This window comes from Oryzias latipes, chromosome 1 (assembly GCF_053564925.1).
Source record: "Oryzias latipes strain Hd-rR chromosome 1, Olatipes_Hd-rR_3.1".
NCBI classification, from domain to species: Eukaryota; Metazoa; Chordata; class Actinopteri; order Beloniformes; family Adrianichthyidae; genus Oryzias; species Oryzias latipes.
Genome location: NC_136237.1, coordinates 36,577,847 through 36,597,352, shown reverse-complemented (window position 1 = coordinate 36,597,352; position 19,506 = coordinate 36,577,847). Strand labels below are relative to the sequence as shown.

The 19,506-nt window shown below is 38.3% G+C and overlaps 1 protein-coding gene across 3 annotated transcripts in view; it reads left to right on the top strand.

Moving 5' to 3' along the window:
- Nucleotides 1-2,430, top strand: part of sorcs1 (sortilin-related VPS10 domain containing receptor 1) — a 212,376-nt gene extending 209,946 nt beyond the window's left edge. For all 3 annotated transcript variants that reach the window (XR_013655855.1, XR_002292451.3, XM_011488553.4), the window contains one exon: nucleotides 165-2,430. Coding sequence is in view for 1 of the 3 variants with exons in the window: in XM_011488553.4 (XP_011486855.2) it covers nucleotides 165-226 (62 nt within the window). In the remaining 2 variants the exon portion in view is untranslated. The remainder of the gene's footprint in view (nucleotides 1-164) is intronic.
- Nucleotides 2,431-19,506: the final 17,076 nt, after the last annotated feature.

Sequence of the window (19,506 nt, the reverse complement as noted above, 5' to 3'; positions counted from 1 at the left end):
TAAGAAATTAAAAACATTTATGCTCTGACGGGCCACATGAAATGGCCCGCGGGCCTTGAGTTTGACATATGTGCTGTAGAAGCTTTTTATAGCAAACTAGAAACAACTGCACAAACACAATGCAGAAATGCAACCTAACCTATTTCTTTGTCACCTCTCCTTAGGATGTTTGAAGCCTCATGTTCACGTGACATTCTCCACAGAACTTCCCACATACATTGTCTGAACTCTGCACTGGATTAACGCTCCAGCTAAGTCAAGGATGTTTCTTTTTTTTTTTTCATCTTTTGGGACACAATGGTTTTGAGCTTTATACCTGTGCATGTGGGACCCTGCTGACTCGTACTACTGTTCAGACCAGAAGAAACTGTGTACAGGTTTTGATTTTCTTTTTTAACCTGTCTGACAGTTAGTTCCATGAGTCAGACACGTCGTCGATGAAGGATAGCGAGCAAGAAGGAGAGGAAGGCGTGTAAAGGACATCAGCGTCTTGGATTTTCTTGCATATCTCATATCGGCTTGCTGTTCAAGGCTAACAGCAATGATGTAATATTTATTCATGGGAAAATACTTTTCTTAAGTGCGTTGTTAAAGTAAAATTCACATTTATTTTGTAAATCATGAATGTCTGTTAGAAATGTGTGTATTTTAATAACAAATGTCATACTAAAAAGCAATCCGGTTATAACATATGTATACTTCAAAAGCTTTTGGTCTACTGTCCTCAGAAAGCTGATTTATGGCACAAAACACATTTTGTACAATTGTTTTTTTTTTTAATATTAACACCAGTCAGGCTGGGTTAACTTTGATTTAAAATTTGCTGTTAAACTTATGCTTCTGGTGCGGTTTATGCCACTTTGTAAAATGTTTTGTGCTTAACTGGACTGCGAGGATGCCTCTTGACACCCTTCCACAGTGTCAGATACCAATGGACCTTTTGGGATTGGAAGAAGAGATGTATGGCACTGAAACTTTGTAATAAGGTGTCAAACTTCAGGTGGATGTTGGAATGTTTCTGAGATTCTAATTTCCAAAAATTCTAAAAAGCAGGCAGCTAGAAAAAGTCAGACAGAGAGACGTTAAAGGAGATGGAGGAGACTGTTTGAATACTTAATGTGGTGTGCCAAGCTTAATGCTCGCTAAGGTTGGTGACACATTTGGGCTCAAGTCCCGACCCACTCTGGTGTAGACCCAGTCTTCATTCTGGCTCATTAAAACATTCTGCTGGAACAAGAAAGCTGCATGGCTGCTTAACTAGTCGAGGCCTGTTGAGCACTTTGTACTTGAAATCTCTTAGATTTTAATATCGAATTGGCAGCGTTGCTCCATTTGCTTTCCCGTGTTTTATTCTTGGAAGGCAATTGGATCCAAAGGGAGTGTTTGCAGACATTAAAAAAGGAAAAACAATATTGCAACAGTTAATCCTGTGTTATGATGATCCTATTAGCTCTCACTATAATCAAGATTAACCAACTTTAACATTCGTGGTCAGCAAAGATTACAACATAGAAAGATTCCTTTTTTTGTTAAGGTTCACTGTATTAAGTTACAAGTAGAAAATCCATTAAAGATTCTTCCCAAAAGATCCACAAAATAGTCAGTCAATATAGATGTCTGAATTCTATCTGGAGGTATTACTAACCATGTTTATGCTAGTCAAAAACAAGTATTGGATTTTGTTTTGTTGGAGCCCAAAAGCTTAATTTTGAAGCAGCTTTTTTAAAACTTTACAACAAAGTTAGTGGCTTTAAAAGTTGCAACTGCAAAAAAATATATACTATTTATTTTTTGGAATGATGAATGTGGAGGTTTAGTAAATGTCTGATTACACCAACCAACAACACAACAAAGCATTGTACGTTTTTCAGACCTTGAGAGCTGACTTTAATATTTGAGACCTTATTAAATAGATGATATTTAGAAATATTTTTTTTGCCATTAAAAGCTAGTAACTCACAGAAGGATCTACAGTGATCCACAAGAACTGTGGTCTAAATTTAAAAAATAATCAACTTCTCTCTGTCTGGCTCTTGGTTTATTAGCTTGTCTGGGGCCTACCTGCCCACCACCCAGGAAAGAAAGACTGGGTCTGAAAGTGCGTCTTGATTTTAAGTTTCACCGGACGGCAGACAGGAAGTCTGACCAACTGTTTCATAAGCTGTGATGCGACAGCACCAAAGGGTAATGATCAAGTTGAGCTTTCTCACCATCTCTTCCCCCCCTGCAGAATTAGCAAGATAATTATTTTTGTAGAGAAATATGTTATAACAAAAATATAAAAAAAAGGGTTTTAATACTGTACAGATTTTGTATAAGAACAGATGGTAAGATGTTACAGTGGTTTGTTTGACCTCAACTGTGCTGTGTGTAATTGTTTAATGCATTTACAATCATATTTATTAAATGGAAAGAAGTCTGTTTACTGCATTTGGGTTTTTGTAACTTCAAAGGATTTCAAAATGAAATCTTCCACCCATGAATGACACAAAAAAATTATCATTAATATTTTTCTCTCTCCTTATTAAGTTCTCTAAGGTTCTTTGCACACTCGGGTACAATACTCTACTCCCAGTAAAAGAAATCGTGGTAAATGGGGGGGGGGCATATTTCCTAAGGAAGACAGTCATTGGAAAAGATACTTGACCCCACTTTGCCCCCAATTTCAAGAAATCTGTAGGCCACTTTGGAGAGAGGTGTGTGGCAGATGGAAGAAATCCTAAAACAAATTGTTTTACATGGATGGATGGATGGGATTACTTTTAAGTGTAGTTTAAGAGCAGCAGCCTGGAGACCAGTCAAAAAAAGAAAATAGTGATCACAACTATCTTCATCTATCAACATCTATCTATCTTCAAGTGACTTAAAAGTTGATTTTCTCCAAAATAAGATAGCTGACCATGGCCCCTAAGAAAAACTATGACTACGAAGACCTTAAGAAGATTCTTGATGATATTCGAGGTACGTTGTATCCTTTCATGGAGCAAGTGACCGCTAAGATAGCTCTTCTTATGGAGCTAATGGAAGAGTTCCGGAGGCTCCGGGCTCAAAATGAGCAAAGAGATAACCGGGTCGAAATTCTGTAGAAAAGACTGGAGGATGTGGAACAAAAAGCAAGAATGAATAATGTCATTCTCACTGAAGTACCGATCAAACCTCAGGCAAAGCTAAATGGAGCTGGAGTTAGCATTGCTAATGCTTATAGCGCTAGCATTGCTAGCAGTTTTTTTTGAAACTGGGAGCGATGGAGTGTCTTTGGAACACCAAGTGGAATCATTTCTCACGTCTAAAGGGATTTCCCTGGATCTAAATACCATCGAGATCTGCTACCTGCTCCCCAGGAGAAAGGAGACGGATAAACCAGCAATCCTCATCAGGTTTAATTTCAAGAAATATGACGCCTGGATTCATCACTTTCTCCAAAAGTCTGAAGTGACCCTGATTTTCAGCAAAGTTCTGACCTCCAGACAACTTGACCTAAACTTTCAGCGCCGCTGATATCAGCTGAAGAAGGATATGGACCTTAATCTAATGTCTGCAGACATAACAGCGAAGAGAACTATAAACTCTGTTTAAATCTAGAAGAACGGCTGTTAATCAGCAGAAGAAGGAATACCAACCTTGGTCATTCGACAGAATATGGACCCTTTTTTATTTTATTTTATTTCACAGCATTACCTTATTATAAAAAATAAATAAATAAAAACAATGCTTAATCAAGTATTGAAAATGGTTAAATTAATTGATTTCTAATGATAATACTTCACTTGCTCCAAAAATTGAAAAATTGATTCATGATTTTTCCTAATGTATTTTTGCACATATTTGAACTTTTGATACTTGAGCATTTATTGCTATGAAGATTTTTAAAACAGTGATATGTCTATTTTACCGATATAGTATTATGTTTAATTCATGTAAATGCCTTTTACAAGTAACATAATCTGCATATATTTTGAATATCTGATCTCTATTTGTTATTTTTGCATAATAATTAAGTAATTCATCTTTGACATGTGCTTTATTGATACCTAATGATAAAAGCTAGGAACTGGATGATGATAAACCATGTAATAAACCATTTCAAATAAAAAAATTCAAATTAAAAATGAGCAAAAAGATAACCGGGTCTGCATTCTGGAGAATAAACTGGACGATGTGGAACAACAAGTAAGGATGAATAATGTCATTCTCACTGGAGTACTGGTCAAACATAGGGCAAAGCTAAATGCAGCTGGAGTTAACATTGCTAATGCAGCTAATGCTAGCATTGCTAGCAGAAACGGAGAGCAGCGGAGAGTCTCTGGAACATCAAGTGGAATCATTACTCACGTCTAAAGGGATTTCCCTGGATATACTGTAAAAACCATCGAGACCTGCCACTCGCGTCCCAGGAGAAAGGAGACGGATAAACAAGCGATCTTCATCAGGTTTGTGAATCAAAAACACAAGCTAGCTCTGATGAATCAAAGTAGGAATCTGAAGGGATCTGCTGCTGATCTGAACGACCATCTGACCAGAAGGAATGCTGAAATCACCAAACATGCCAGGCTTCTCAGGGAGCGTAAGCAGATTGAGAACACTTGGGTTAAAGGCTGCAGGATTTACATCAAACCACTCGGTCCACCGGACCGGTCCAAGGTTCTGGTTGTGAACACCATGAAGGACTTTGAGAAGTGTTTTATCACGGACATCTGAACCAACATGCAGTAATAAATCAAAGAGCCAAATAATTTCAAGAAATATGACGCCTGGATTCATCGCTTTCTCCAAAAGTCTGAAGTGACCCTGATTTTCAGCAAAGTTCTGACCTGCAGACAACTTGAACTCAACTTTCAGCGCCGCTGATGTCAGCTGAAGAAGGAGAAGGACCACGATCTTATGTCTGCAGACATAACATCGAAGAGAACTGTAAACACTGTTTCCAGAAGAACGGCTGTTATTCAGTAGAAGAAGGAATACCAACCTTGGTCATTTGACAGATTACGGACCCTTTTTTAATTTTTTCTTGACAGCATTACCTTATTGTAAATAAATAAAATTAAAAAATTAGTAAAATAAATGATTAATCAATTATTGAATATGGTTAAATTGATTGATTTCTAATGATATTACTTCACTTGCTCCAAAAATTGAAAAATTGATTCATGATTTTTCCTAATTTAACATAATTTTGCACATATTTTAACTTTTAATACTTGATCAAATTTTGCTAAGGAAATTTTTGAAACAGTGTTATGTTTATTTTACTGACATAGTATTATTTTTATTAATCATATACATGACTTTTATAAGTAACATAATCTGCATATATTTTGGATAATTGATCTGCATTTGCTGATTTCTAAAAGGTATTTTTTACATAATAATTAAAGTAATTAATCTTTCTCATATGCTTTATTGATACTTCAGGATTCTTAATTCTGTCTGAAAAAAAGTTAGGAACCAGATAATGAATCATATAATAAAATGGTTACGGTATAACAGGGTGAGATTATATAAATTAGCTTTGAGATTATATAAATTCGCTTCCTTCCACTCCCTTTCAAGCAATATTTATTTTTATGCCTAATTATCCTGAGTTTGATTTGTCATTGTATGAATGTATAACTGATGATTGTATTGCTGTTGTGTATTATTCTTATTTGATTGCTTGAAATAAACCATTTCAAATCAAATCAAATAAATATAGTAGGTGGTCTTGCAGTGAATGTTTAAAGCGTTTGACACTTTTTCTCTTGTCAGCTTATATTGGTAGGGATATACTGTGTTCTTCTAACATACTCAATCCTGACTGAAGAAAGTGGTGTTCATAGAAATGTAGACTCAGACTGACTTGGACCAATCACAACTTACTGATTTCTGGTTCCACCATGGCAACGGCTGTATAGCAAAATAAATGGTGACGTTGTGGGTACCGGATGTTCTCGGGTTGCCGTATGTTCTCGGGGTCCTTTGGGGTCCTTCGACCAATGATGACGTCACACTATTTGATTGGCTGTAAGTTGCCACGACCAATGAGTTAACGTCGCTAAGTTTTAAAAAAAAACTTTATTGACAATTGCGGTATCATACATTAACAATGACATTAACGTTAACAACGAACAATAACAATGTAATCAATATTGCCTCGAAGATCAGTCACCATTGCCAAACATAAAATATTAACATAGAAAATAAAGAATAGAGGGGAAAAAAAAGAAACAATGAACATAACACACAAATAAATAAAAACATAAGTAAAATAAAATAAAGGAACATAGAAAAAATCTAAATAGTCTAATACTAGTGATGTCTCCTCTAGTGATATAACTCATTGGAAGGACCCCCGAAGGACCCGAGAACATCCGGCAACCCGAGAACATCCGGTACCCACAACGGAATTGACTTCATTTCATTGGAACCAGAAACAATTCATTTTCTATAGGTGACATCACACTTAATTGGTCCATTTCTCTTATACAGAAAATGCTTAGGGTTAGGGTTAGATGCGATCAAAACCTGGCTTTTCTAAAGAGGGGGCATAACCAACAAGGCAAGCAACCATGACAGACATTGTAACACAGCCAATGTGACCTCTAAAGAGCATTTGATTAAACAGTCTCTAAGTAAAGGACTACTGAGATAAACTGACAAGGTTTCAGAGGCTTCTGACAACCTGCCTCTAAGAGGAAGTTCGGTTTTGCCCGATTTTAAAAACGTTCAGAAGCTCTTCTTTTGTAAAATATTCCTGGTGAGGTTTGAGGATGACATAAGATTTCTCCCTTACCTCCTCTGACCAACGTTTAACAGCTGTAACTCATCTCACCAGATTTCACCAATGTGAAGCTTTTTGCTATATCAAAGTTTTTTTGTCTTCATCAAAATTTTTTGTCTTAGGCCAGGGGACTATGAAGGGGAGCCCAAACGCTGTTGTTGTAAGGCATTAATTCAATTCAATTCAATTCAGTTTTATTTGTATAGCCCAAAATCACAACAACAGTCGTCTCGATGGGCTTCGAAGTAAAGCATGAACTTAAAAGGATCACGAATACAAAGAGTTCAATAGGAAAATACTAAAATGAACTAACAAACTGACTATGCTATACTGGCATTCCTGCCCTTAGACCCCCCTTCGCGGTAAGTGTTTGTTTTCATACTCACATGAATGGAAAGCATTCTGACATCCTCCAACTCCAGATTATATGCAAATGTCTTTGCTTTTGTGATTCAAGAAGCAACCTAATCAATTATTTTTTACTTGACTCTTTCCTGCTCTTACATTTTTGCAGGTATCTTTTTATTGAACAATTAGGACAATATGACATTGAAAAAATGCAGACTACATTGTCGGGTATACTTGAGCTGAAAAACAATGACAACATGCAGAATTGTGCACCCTCCGGGGTATAAAGCATGCTTCAAGCAGAATGTGTGCTTTTAAAGAAAGTTTCAAACTTTAATAAATACCATGGTTTTCAATTCTTTGCTCTTTTGCAGAGAAAAACTTTAAAACGTTGTCTTTTTATAGGAGACAAACTGAAGTGGCGTCATTAAAGATGAAGATTTTAATTTCAGCAGGGATGTAACCTTATACTATGTTCTGGAGCAGAATGTGGTCACACTGAAGTGAATGATAGTACATGAAGACTAGGGGTAATTAGAACTGCTCCCTTACTCTTATTCATGCGCTCCGAAAATAGCAGCAGTGTCAGTAATGATGGTCCCTGCAGCAATGTGAGGCTGTGGGCGTACGGAGCATCGGTCTGTTCAAAAATGTCCCCTGGAAATAATGTGTAACTAAAGACTATTGTTGTCCTCAATAAAAGAGGCAGGCAGGTTGGACTAAGCAATAGTGCAGCAATAAGATCTAAAGAGGAGGAAGAGAACAGTGTGGGACAAAGGACGACTCTCAACCAGAGGTTGGTCAGCAGTCCAAGACAGATTGATTCCAGAACAGTTTAGCTCTGCTTCCATTGTCTCCGTGGACAGCAAAGTCAAAAAAAAAGGCTCAGCTGTCAGTTCAAATTGCCTATATTGTCAGATTACTCTAAAACTACCCAACTGAAAGATTTTAAAGAATCATTTGAAAACCCAATTAAAATGGCATTGGAGTTCTTTAGTCTTGAAGTTATATACATCTTGACAAGTTTGATAATCATTTTAGATTAGGATTATTTGGAATTTTCTTTTCGGTAATATGCAGGCTCAAAGCAAGATAATTATGTAAACATCTACTCACACCACAGATTATCTGATTTTAGCCGTGCTGGAGCACAAATGTTCAACTAATACGCTTTTAGTTACTATTATGTAATATCTTTCTACATCCATCAGCAGGACGCTCGAAAGTAGCCTTATACTTAAAGAAGTTGTTGTAAAGTGAAATTCCATACTATATTCTTGTCTAAGTCATCTCTAATACATTAATGCATTAAAAGATATTTTAGCCATTTGTGAAAAGCAGATATCTCTGGGGGCCGGTTTAGCTCGTGCTGGTTTGCGGCGCCTTCCGTCTGTGAGACCAGGGTCCGAATCCGGGCTGCTCCCTATTCCCTTCTCTGCTGCTGTCTGCTGTGCCGGTCCCAAGCCCGGTTGGATTGAGAGGGTTGCATCAGGAAGGGCATCCGGCATAAAAAACATTGCCAAGTTAACGATGCGACTCATCCTCAAGGGAGGTTTGTTTTGCTGTGGCGACCCCTGATGGGAGAAGTTGAAAGTGAAAGAAGAGGAGTGAAAAGCAGATATCCCTGACAGGGATTTTAATAAAATGTTCCATACAGTTTAATTTGCTGACTTTTAATTCCAAATCTGGACAAATGTAGCAGACTTTTAATCCTTGTAGTTCTTTCATTTTTGTATCATTAATATCTTACTTGATTAGGTTTTGTTGTTTTTAAGAAATTCACTGAGGATTTTGCATCAAGAAGAATCAACTCTGCCAACAAATCTGTCCACCTCACCTTTTCCACTCAGACTCATCTGGAAATGTGGGATGCCCATAACAGCCGTGTGGTTCAGAATCAAAACTGCTTACCCAAAATCTGCAGTTGTAAACAATACTTTAAGCTTCATGTTTGTTGAAGGCTGGTGCTTTTCAGCTAGAATGCACTTAGTTTAATTCCTGGCTGGTCTCTTTGTATGTTTTTACCACTTTTTCAAGGTTTTGTGCTGTAGATGTTACATTTATTCATGGAGTGTATGAGTGCATTAGGTATTGTGTTAGGGACCCTTCAGTGGTGTGGCGAAGGTCTGTCCCTGTCTCAACCCTGAGCAGCATGGAAATTGTATGGAAGGAAGATGGATAGGTCTCTGTGTGAAGTTTCATTTGTGATGACGGTCTGCATGACTCACATTTGAGTCACAACATCATCCTCTTTTTATAACGGCATCTGAAGTGCATTCACATTTTTAGGTGTAATCGTGTCCTTCTGGACCAGCATAACAATGAGTCTGCAGCGGCACCTGTGTCAATACAATTCACCCACTGGCATGGCTGACACGACCTCTGGGTTAAAGATGGTGATGGCTTTGACGTGAACTCGCCACAGATGCAGAGCGCCCCATTCTGGGTCAAATCCAATCAACTGCGTCAAGTCTCTTTATCTGATAGAATAAAGAAAGTGTCAGGGACCCACATAATTGTGTATTCAGAGTACACGACAGGCAGGCAGAGGCTGAGTGACTCCTTTGACACCCCTGCACTGAAAAAAGTTCACAATCTCCCCATTTTCAGCCACCACCAGCCATCCCTGCTCCTGGTAAAAGTGACAGGTCATGTGAAAGACCTCTACCTAACGTGAACTCCATGACTCACATTTGCGATGCTGTCAGGTGTTTTCTCTTGTGTAAGAATGGGGAAAAGAGGTACAACTCCAAGAAGTGTTTAGAGGCATTAACCTAACTTTAACATGAACAAAATAACAGCTTCACTGCACAAATTCTTAGTGGCCATCGTGGTTTAAATAGTGGGGCCTACAACATCCTAAAATTGAATATTCTTACTTTTGTCATTAGTCTAAAAATTCTGATCAACATTCACTCCTTTCATGTTTTGATCAAGAAGAAAAAAAGGTCTAAGAATCAGGCACACGTAGCAAGACTTTCATGCTTTATCTCTTCACACATTTTATTTTTAAGTAATTGATCTGTTGTGAGTTTGGTAAAGTTTAAAACCTCACATCTCACTCAGGAAGTACGGTATGTTTGGTGGGATCCCACTGGTTTTAAACAGTAGACCTGAAAGTGTCTCTGCCTCATGTGCCAAATGCTAAATGGCTAATACTTATATAGTGCTTTTCTACCTTCTTCGAAGGCCCAAAGCGCTTAACAGTCAGAGTCCCATTCACTCATTCACACACATATTCAAACTGATGGCGGCTCCGCTGCCGAACACTGGCAGCTACTTTCCACCAGAAGCAAGGTGGGGTTCAGTGTCTTGCCCAAAGGACACTTCGACACATGGGCGGGCAAGGCACCACTGCACCATGGGCGCTAAAGACTCACACGACTGGAAAATGTGAGTTCAAGCAACCACTTTCAATTAAAAATCTATGTCACCATGCTTGTCTGTATGTTTTGAACTTCTGTATTCGAAACTCTCACGTTCACCCATCATTGAGCGGCCATTGAGCACACCCCAACAGGTAAACTAGTTGAACTTTGACCAATCAGGGACTTGTATTTGGTAGCGACATTTGAAATGATGCCATGAGTAGCATCCTTTTCAAAACACAGAGGTAGCAACAGTTTGAAAATTGATTATGAGGGAGGAATTAATAATTGCGATGTGTGTTAATTGGAATAGAGCTGTGACAGAAAAGGTCTGGAACAAGGTTCACAAGGTAAGGCTGAACTTATTTTTGTTTTCTTTTTAACCCTTGTGCTAACCCAGGCAGTTTACCATTGGGAGTTGGGTCATGTAGACCCACTAGACATTGCGCTGAACCTTTTTTCTTCAACGATTTGTGATCTTCACTGGTGTCCATGGATTACATGAAATCCTCTTCACCTTTATCCACCTTTGTCATGGTAGTAATAACGTGTCAATGTAAGGGTGGGGTCATCTAAGATAGCACAAGGGTTAAGGATGTGGTTTTTCAGGGTAGTTTTTTCTTTTTTTTTCTTTATTTTTTTTCCAGTTTTTTTCTTAGTAGACTTCCTGTTCAGCTGACCCTCTACTTAAGTTTACATCACTTAAATAGAGGGTCAGGAAGCAAAATAGTATTATGTCACTTTTCTCTCCATTATCACACAAACGTAACTAGGTTCTTGCACTGGAGCAAAGCATGTCTTCATCCTCATAAAATCATGCTCCTGTGTGCGCAGAATGATGCAATACAGCATAAAAGCAGAATTATGAACACGTAAAGACACACCAATGCTTCATGTCTGCTCCTCCTCTCCTGTGTTCTTGACAGCTTATTTCACGTGAGGCAGTTTTAGTGCATGTTTTTGACATTTACGAGACAGAAAGTCAATACTCTCTGACTTGACCTGTTCGAAAGCCTGGTTTGTTGCTCCCTGAATCTGTTTTAACTGGCACGTGTCTGGTATGACCAGACTTTTTGACAACAATGATTCTTGTTTACAACAACAAACCTTCAGACCATTCATAAGTCTGTCCGGTCTGGCCTTCCATACAAGCCCTGGATATAAGATTCTGATAGGTCTCATGCGAAACCCCATACTAACTGGACCAGTGATTTCCATCCTCACCTATAGGATGCAGAAATGAAGCCCGAAGTGGGACTGATACACTGACTGAAGCGCATTCCACCCAGCTCAACAAGGTGCCAAAAAGGGCAGAGTGGACCAAATGAAATAAAGTGAGTGTTTTGTTGAATCTACCCACAAATCATACAACATTTCTCTTCAACCCACTTCTTCTCAAGCACACAGTCTGTTTTAAACTATTGTGTTTATTTTCGTTTGTTTTTGAAATAAAGAAATTGAATTGAAATTGAAAATTGAAAAGTTAATTACCCACTACTAAAGGACTACTAATTGAAAAAAAATAGTAATTGTCATCAGAACGGAAAGTAAAGCAAAACCATAAAAACACTGGATACGTTTTTTGCCGGTATTTACCAACAGCCTCCAGTGGTGATTTGAGGAAGTGCAATCGTTGGTTTTATAAATTTTTGTACACTTAACAAAATATTTGCGCATCTATGCTGATTTTTTCCCAGCTCTTGTCTCTATGCAGTCTGTATTTAGGAATCTACACTTTACTATTTTTTTAATAAAAAAAAAAAAAGTTTTATTTTTCTCAGTTAATTTAGTGTGCTCATATGAAATGCACAATAAAAGCAAACCAAATAGTCTTCTTAAATCTATAGTACAAGTATAATTACTTGGCTTACAAGGACACCTTTTGCAAACTCTAGCATATCTGATTGCAGTTCCCAAAAAAAAAGCTCAATTTCTAGCAAAATTTTAGATTTAATGATTCCGGCTTGATTTTATGCATTTTAAATATCTCACAGAATTGTAAAGATCCCTGGATCGTGGCTTACGTAGGAAGCAAATCCCAGAAAAAAATTCTACAAAACAAAAGTCAGAGATCCTTCCACATGACCAAAAAACACATAATAATGAAGGACATGAACTCAGTTGTGGAACTGCGGTCTTCAGCATATAATCCTAAGATCCGTCCACCTCAACACAATGATTATATAAGCGCAGTTTATTAAAAATTCAATTAAAGTTGCTGAAATCAGCAGATATGCAGTAAGCTGTGCTCCTGTCTCTGTTGACCAGTCAGTAATCCATCTAAGAGGCTTATAATGAAAATACTGAGTTGCATTATGGGATATTTGTCAAGGTTTTATCCAGTTAACTCCTTCAATTCTGAAGCTTCTTTTGTCTATAGGTAGTCAAAATCACCTGAAGTTGCCAAGTTTAAAACTCTGAAGCTGGCATTAGCAAAAAGTAATCTATTTAAATGTACTACAAGTATACTTCGTCTATAGTAAAACTAAAGCAATATACTTAAAGTTAAAGTTTGATATACTATGTGTATATTGCAAACTTGAAATGTTCCAACTAAGTCTGAAGACTAGTATGAATAGTAATGTACTTTCCACACCACAGATACATGGTCTATAGTATACAGTGGGACAAAAAAGTTTTCAGTCAGCCAACAAATATGCAAGTTCTCTCACTTCAAAAGATGACAGAGGTCTGTAATTTTCATTGCAGGTATACCTCAACTACGAGAGACAAAATAAGAAAGAAAAAATACACTTTGTTATCCTTTGACAGAAGTCAAACGTTTTCTGTAAGTCTTCACAAGGTTTTCTCAAACTTGCTAGTATTTTGGCCCATTCCTCCATGCAGATCACCTAGAGCAGTGATGCTTTGGGGCTGCAACGGTACAACGCAGACTTTCAACTCCCTCAAAAGATTTTTTATGGGGTTGAGATCTGGAGGTTGGGTAGTGCACTCCAGGATCTTGAAATACTTCATATGAAGCCACTCCTTCGTTACCCGGGCAGTGTGTTTGGGATCAATGTCATGCTGAAATGATCTTCCCTTTCCTAATAATTGCTCCCACAGTTTATTTCTTCACACCAAGCTGTTAACCTATTGTTGTCTTCTGCAAAGGACACACATACACACACACACACATACTTATACACACCACAAGGCCTGGGCCCGTAACAGAGCCAGAAATCTTGCTTGTTTGTAAGTGACCAAGTACTTATTTTCCTCCATAATTTACAAATAACTTCTTTAATTCTTTTATCAGACTATGTGATTTTCTGGATTTATTTTTTCTTAGTGTGTCTTTCGTAGTTTAGGTGAGGAAAATTACAGGCTTCTCTCATCTTTTGAAGTGGGAGAACTTGCTCATTTGGTGGCTGACTAAATACTTTTTGCCCCACTGTACTTGCTATACTTGTACTCAAGTGTAGTTAATAAAATAAACTTCAGGTAGACCACTTTTTGCTAAGGGTGAGCGGGACAGGCATCTATGTTTGACAGAAAAACAGGAACTCAAATTACAGAAGAGAGTGAAGTCTAGTTTACTGTCATGGAGGAACGTTTGGAACAGGTGATTTGAACTGGGGGCAATAGAAGCTGACATTCATAAGACATGGGTCCAAAGCACCATCTCTGTTCTCCCTGAGGTTTTTTTTTTTGGAAGATATGTTTTCATGGAAGAATATTAGCAGACTAGTCTTATCACTTGAAATAAAAAAAAATTCAAAATGAAATCAAAGTATTAGTTTGTATGTAAACCATGAAGATGATGATGAAAATCTTCTCCTACTAGAATTAACTACCATAAAAGAAAAAATGTATATAGTGATGATAAAAGACTTTACTAAGAGCGTAAATATGAACAGGAGTCAGAAAGGGTTTTTAATAATAACATGATGAAACATATATTTATTTTTCCTTGTTAGTAAATCCAGTATTTATTCTTTTGTATTATTAGTTTTGGTGGATACATCCAGCCATGCCCCCTGCTCTGTTTCTTTGTTCACAGCTGGTTTTGATTTATGATCACCGCAGCTGCCTCCTGTCCTCTGATGACTCCCTCAGTTTATTTAACAGCAGGATTTCAGCCTCTTCCTGCCAAACGCTTGTCATGTTCTGTTGTTATTTGCTATGGGTTTTAACAGTTTTAAATGTGTTCCTGCTGCAAAAAATCTGTCAAAAAAAGAAAATCACCTGTCTATGCCAAAGGTGCAACTCTGAAATAGCTTTTTTATTTTATTTTTTTGTCTGTGAACATAAAATTTTAAGTGTAACATCAAGCCTGCAAGGCCACACAGTGTTCACACATGAGGGGACGGCAGTCACACTTAATTTATAATGTGGACATGCAGGCAGTGAGGTTTCAGCACAGAGACCTGCAGCATGGATGCCGCCTCTGGCTGTCACGTTTCCCCGGTTTGTGGTTTTGTTAATCTTTGGATTTATGGTTTTCTATGACCGCTTCAGTTCTGTCAGTTTTATTTTTCATGCATTTGGCTTTTGAACAGCCAAATGCTCCAACCCATATTTTCTTAAAAAAAAAAAAAAAAAAAAAAAGTGCTTTTCTCCATCTTATTTCAAAGCTTCCAAATTTTCAAACAGAGCAGTTCCCTTGGTGTGCAGGATTTTTGGGGTTTCCTAGAATGTTCCAAAACTTCACCAAAGACTGAGCCTTCAGCTATCTGGCTCTATTTGGAATCAGCTCAGAAGGTAGAAACCATGAGGGTTGATCAATAATCTCCAATTATTGGATAAACATTTGTATCAGTATTTGCTTGGGTTTTTACTGAAAAGTGAGGCTTTCAGCAGATTTTACTTAAGTGGTTAACAAGGCTACCATCTCCTCCTCATAGGAGAAGGGGGGAGGAGGAGATGGAGCTGCAGCCTGGCAGTCCTGTGAGGGAACGTTGGTTTAATTGCTGTTGGAAATGCTTGATTTGATTAAAGCGGGGGGTCCCAGCGGGGAACACTTTTTCTACGAAGAGGAGGAGGAAGAGGAGGGAGGGACATCTTCACTTCCAGGCTTGTTTTGCTAAAAGGCAGCGGGCAGCCACACACACATGCTCAGTCTGTTTAGCACATATTTACTCATGTTCTCTGGAACGTCATTTCCACAATAACTCCTGCATAAAGGATTTGCACAAGGGCTTTTATACACAGTTACAGCTGCTGAGGCGCTCAAACACTCAACCTGTACTTTTGATAAATGATTCGCATCCACTAATCTCTAAATAGCTCAGACATTCATACCTTCAGAATATAGCATTCCGGTTTAAATGTTTGATATGGAAATACAGCTTAGTGACTCTGAATCTGAGTTCACAGCAGAGATCCTCTCCTCATGTTCCTGTGGCTCAGACATCTTTTGTTTTGGCGGCGGAGGCAGCATCTGTCAGCTGGTCTCTGAGTGAAAAGAAGCTGAGAATAAAAAGTAGCTTACGAGTTTTAAAGGTACTGAAAACAAAAGAGAGATCCGCTCCTGAAAGACTGATTCACAACAATCTGTGTCCCCTTACGACGCAAAAGGAGCTTTCAAGTACAGCAGCTGTTTGCCAAGAGAACATTGTTTGAGAAATTATCCTTGAAAAACACTGACGGTACAGGTTAAGTTTGAACTCACTGTCTATTTTTGTGAAATAATTTCTTTACTTCCTCCAGCCTCTAATTCTCAAACTAACTTCGGTTACGTGTACATTTGACTAAACTAAGCAAGAAAATAGATGAAAATTACTGCAGCCTCATGTAGTAAAGTAAAAATAAATCAATAAACGTCCCCTTAATTTTCAGCGTTTATGTGACAATAAGTTCTGATTTACAAAATATTGTAAATATTAAATGTCAATGAGATCATTGTTGTTTGTTGTAGCAGACTAAAAGGTTTTTTCATCACAAGTCTACTATAAAGTAAAAGCAAAAAGATGTGGTACATAGTTACTTCAGTAATTTTCCCTCGTAACCACTTCTAGTGTCTGAATGCAGCCTAGCTTGCAAAAATGACTGTCAGCACTTTTCTGTCATTCAATTCAATTCAGTTTTATTTGAATTCAAATTCAAAACAAAAGTCATCTCAAAGGGCTTCGTACGGTATTTCTAAAGTAAACATACACTGACCAAAAATATAAATGCAACACTTTTGTTATTGCTCCCATTTTTTATGGTATGAACTCAAAGATGTGAAACATTTTCCACATACACAAAATAACCAGTTCTATGAAATATTGTTCACAAATCTGTCTAAATCTGTGATAGTGAGCACTTCTCCTTTGCCAAGACAATCCATCCCACCTCACAGGTGTGCCATATCAAGATGCTGATTAGACAGCATGATTATTGCACAGGTGTGCCTTAGACTGGCCACAAGCAAAGGCCACTCTGAAATCTTCAGTTTTGTTTTATTGAGGGGGTCAGGGGACTCAGACAACCAGTCAGTATCTGGTGTGACCACCATTTGCCTCATGAAGTGCGACACATCTCCTTCGCATAGAGTTGATCAGGTTGTCTATTGTGGCCTGTGGGACATTGGTCCACTCTTCTTCAATGGCTGTGTGAAGTTGCTGGATATTGGCAGGAACTGGAAAAAGCTGTCGTATACGCCGATCCAGAGCATCCCAAACATGCTCAATGGGTGACATGTCCGGTGAGTATGCTGGCCATGCAAGAACTGGGATGTTTTCAGCTTCCAAGAATTGTGTACAGATCCTTGCAACATGGGGCTGTGCATTATCATGCTGCAACATGAGGTGATGTTGTTGGATGTACGGCACAACAATGGGCCCCAGGATCTCGTCACGGGTTTCTCTGTGCATTCAAAATGCCATCAATGAAATGCACCTGTGTTTTTCGCCCATAACATATGCCTGCCCATACCATAACCCCACCACCACCATGGGCTACTCGATCCACAACATTGACATCAGAAAACCGCTCACCCACACGACGCCACACATGCTGTCTGCCCTGAACAGTGTAAACCGGGATTCATCCGTGAAGAGAACACCTCTCCAACGTGCCAGACGCCATTGCATGTGAGCGTTTGCCCACTCAAGTCGGTTACGACGACTAACTGGAGTGAGGCCGAGACCTCGATGAGGACGACGAGCATGCAGATGGGCTTCCCTGAGACGGTTTCTGACAGTTTGTGCAGAAATTCTGTGGTTTTGCAAACCAATTGTTTCAGCAGCTGTCCGAGTGGCTGGTCTCAGACGATCTTGGAGGTGGACATGCTGGATGTGGAGGTCTTGGGCTGGTGTGGTTACACGTGGTCTGCGGTTGTGAGGCTGGTTGGATGTGCTGCCAAATTCTCGGAAACGCCTTTGGAGACGGCTTTTGGTGGAGAAATGGACATTCAATTCCCTAGCAACAGCTCTGGTGGACATTCCTGCTATCAGCATGCCAATTGCACGCTCCCTCAAAACTTGCGACATCTGTGGCATTGTGCTGGGTGATATAACTGAAGATTTCAGAGTGGCCTTTTCTTGTGGCCAGTCTAAGGCACACCTGTGCAATAATCATGCTGTCTAATCAGCATCTTGATATGGCACACCTGTGAGGTGGGATGGATTGTCTTGGCAAAAGAGAAGTGCTCACTATCACAGATTTAGACAGATTTGTGAACAATATTTCAGAGAACTGGTTATTTTGTGTATGTGGAAAATGTTTCACATCTTTGAGTTCATAAAAAATGGGAGCAATAACAAAAGTGTTGCGTTTATATTTTTGGTCAATGTACAATCAAAAGGATCCTAAATGCATAGAAATTAATAGGAGAATACTAAACTTTAACTAAACAGACTAAACGGAACTGGGCATCCCTGCCCTCAGACCCTCCTTAGCGGTAAGGAAAAACTCCTGAAAAACAAAAACAAAACACACACTCAGAGACTTTTTTTAAGACTTTTTTTTTATTCTATTCCATATTAATGTACAACATGTTTTTTTTTATTATTATTTTTGACGATAAGAAAAAATCTGAATATTTCCTGGTAACATTCTTTTCCTCACACAAACAACATTCATGACTTTATCTAAACATTATTAAATCTAACTTCATAAAAAGTTTAGACATGCAAAAGTGTTTAAGTGACTTTATAATCCTAGACACTAAAAAATATTAAACATTCATAAGTTTTCCTCAATTTGGCAGTGAAATACTTTAAGTTTTCACCAAGACTGCAAAAAAGTAAAGATATTTGTGCTTTGCAGATTATGTGTTGTAGTTAACATTTATAGTTTTGTTTCCATTTAAATGCTGCCACATTTCGGAAAAAAAAAAAAAAAACACAAAAAAAAAAAACCATCCATTTGTGGGTTGAGCAGCAGAGTGGGCTTAGTCAATGAAAAACATTAAATCCTTTCTGCCAAACAGCCTTATGTTGCTGTTGCTGTTGTTTATTGACTCTTGCCTTAAGCTTTAAATACCCTTAAATTCCTCAAAACCAAGTTCCAGCATTGCTTGAAGTGATACCAAACTGACCAACTTCCATGTAGAGTGGGATGTACAGTAAGAGGCATACTTCCAATGAGTCCTCTCAATCACCTCCAGAACTATCTCCTCAACTTGTTAGCTCCTCAACAGTTAAGATTATCTTCCACATTTTAAAGTAAAGGTTTTCAGGAGGATAGACCTAGCTCTCTGACCAGTTCATCTAAAACAGCCTGAATGGAACCCAGCCCTGGTCTTAGGGCTGCCTGGTCTGTGAGAATCTGCTTCTTGCTAACTGCTGATGACTTCAAAATTTGAAATGTTTTAGTTAAATGCATCTTTGTCACATTTGTTGTCCACAGCCACTTTTTGTATTCAATTTAAACAAGTTTCTCAAGATTTTATGGGTTTTTATTTATTATTTTGCTGCACAGTGGTGTTGTAGTTAGCTCTCTTTCTTCACAGCAAGAATTTCCTTGTTCTTAAACCGGATGGGTCTTTAGTATGTGCAGTTTGTCTGTTTTCTCCATGCATGCCTGGGTTTTTCTTTGGACACTCTGCCTTCCTCTGGCCTACCCACAAAACCCTGCAGCAGGGTGGAAAAAGGGTAGATTTTA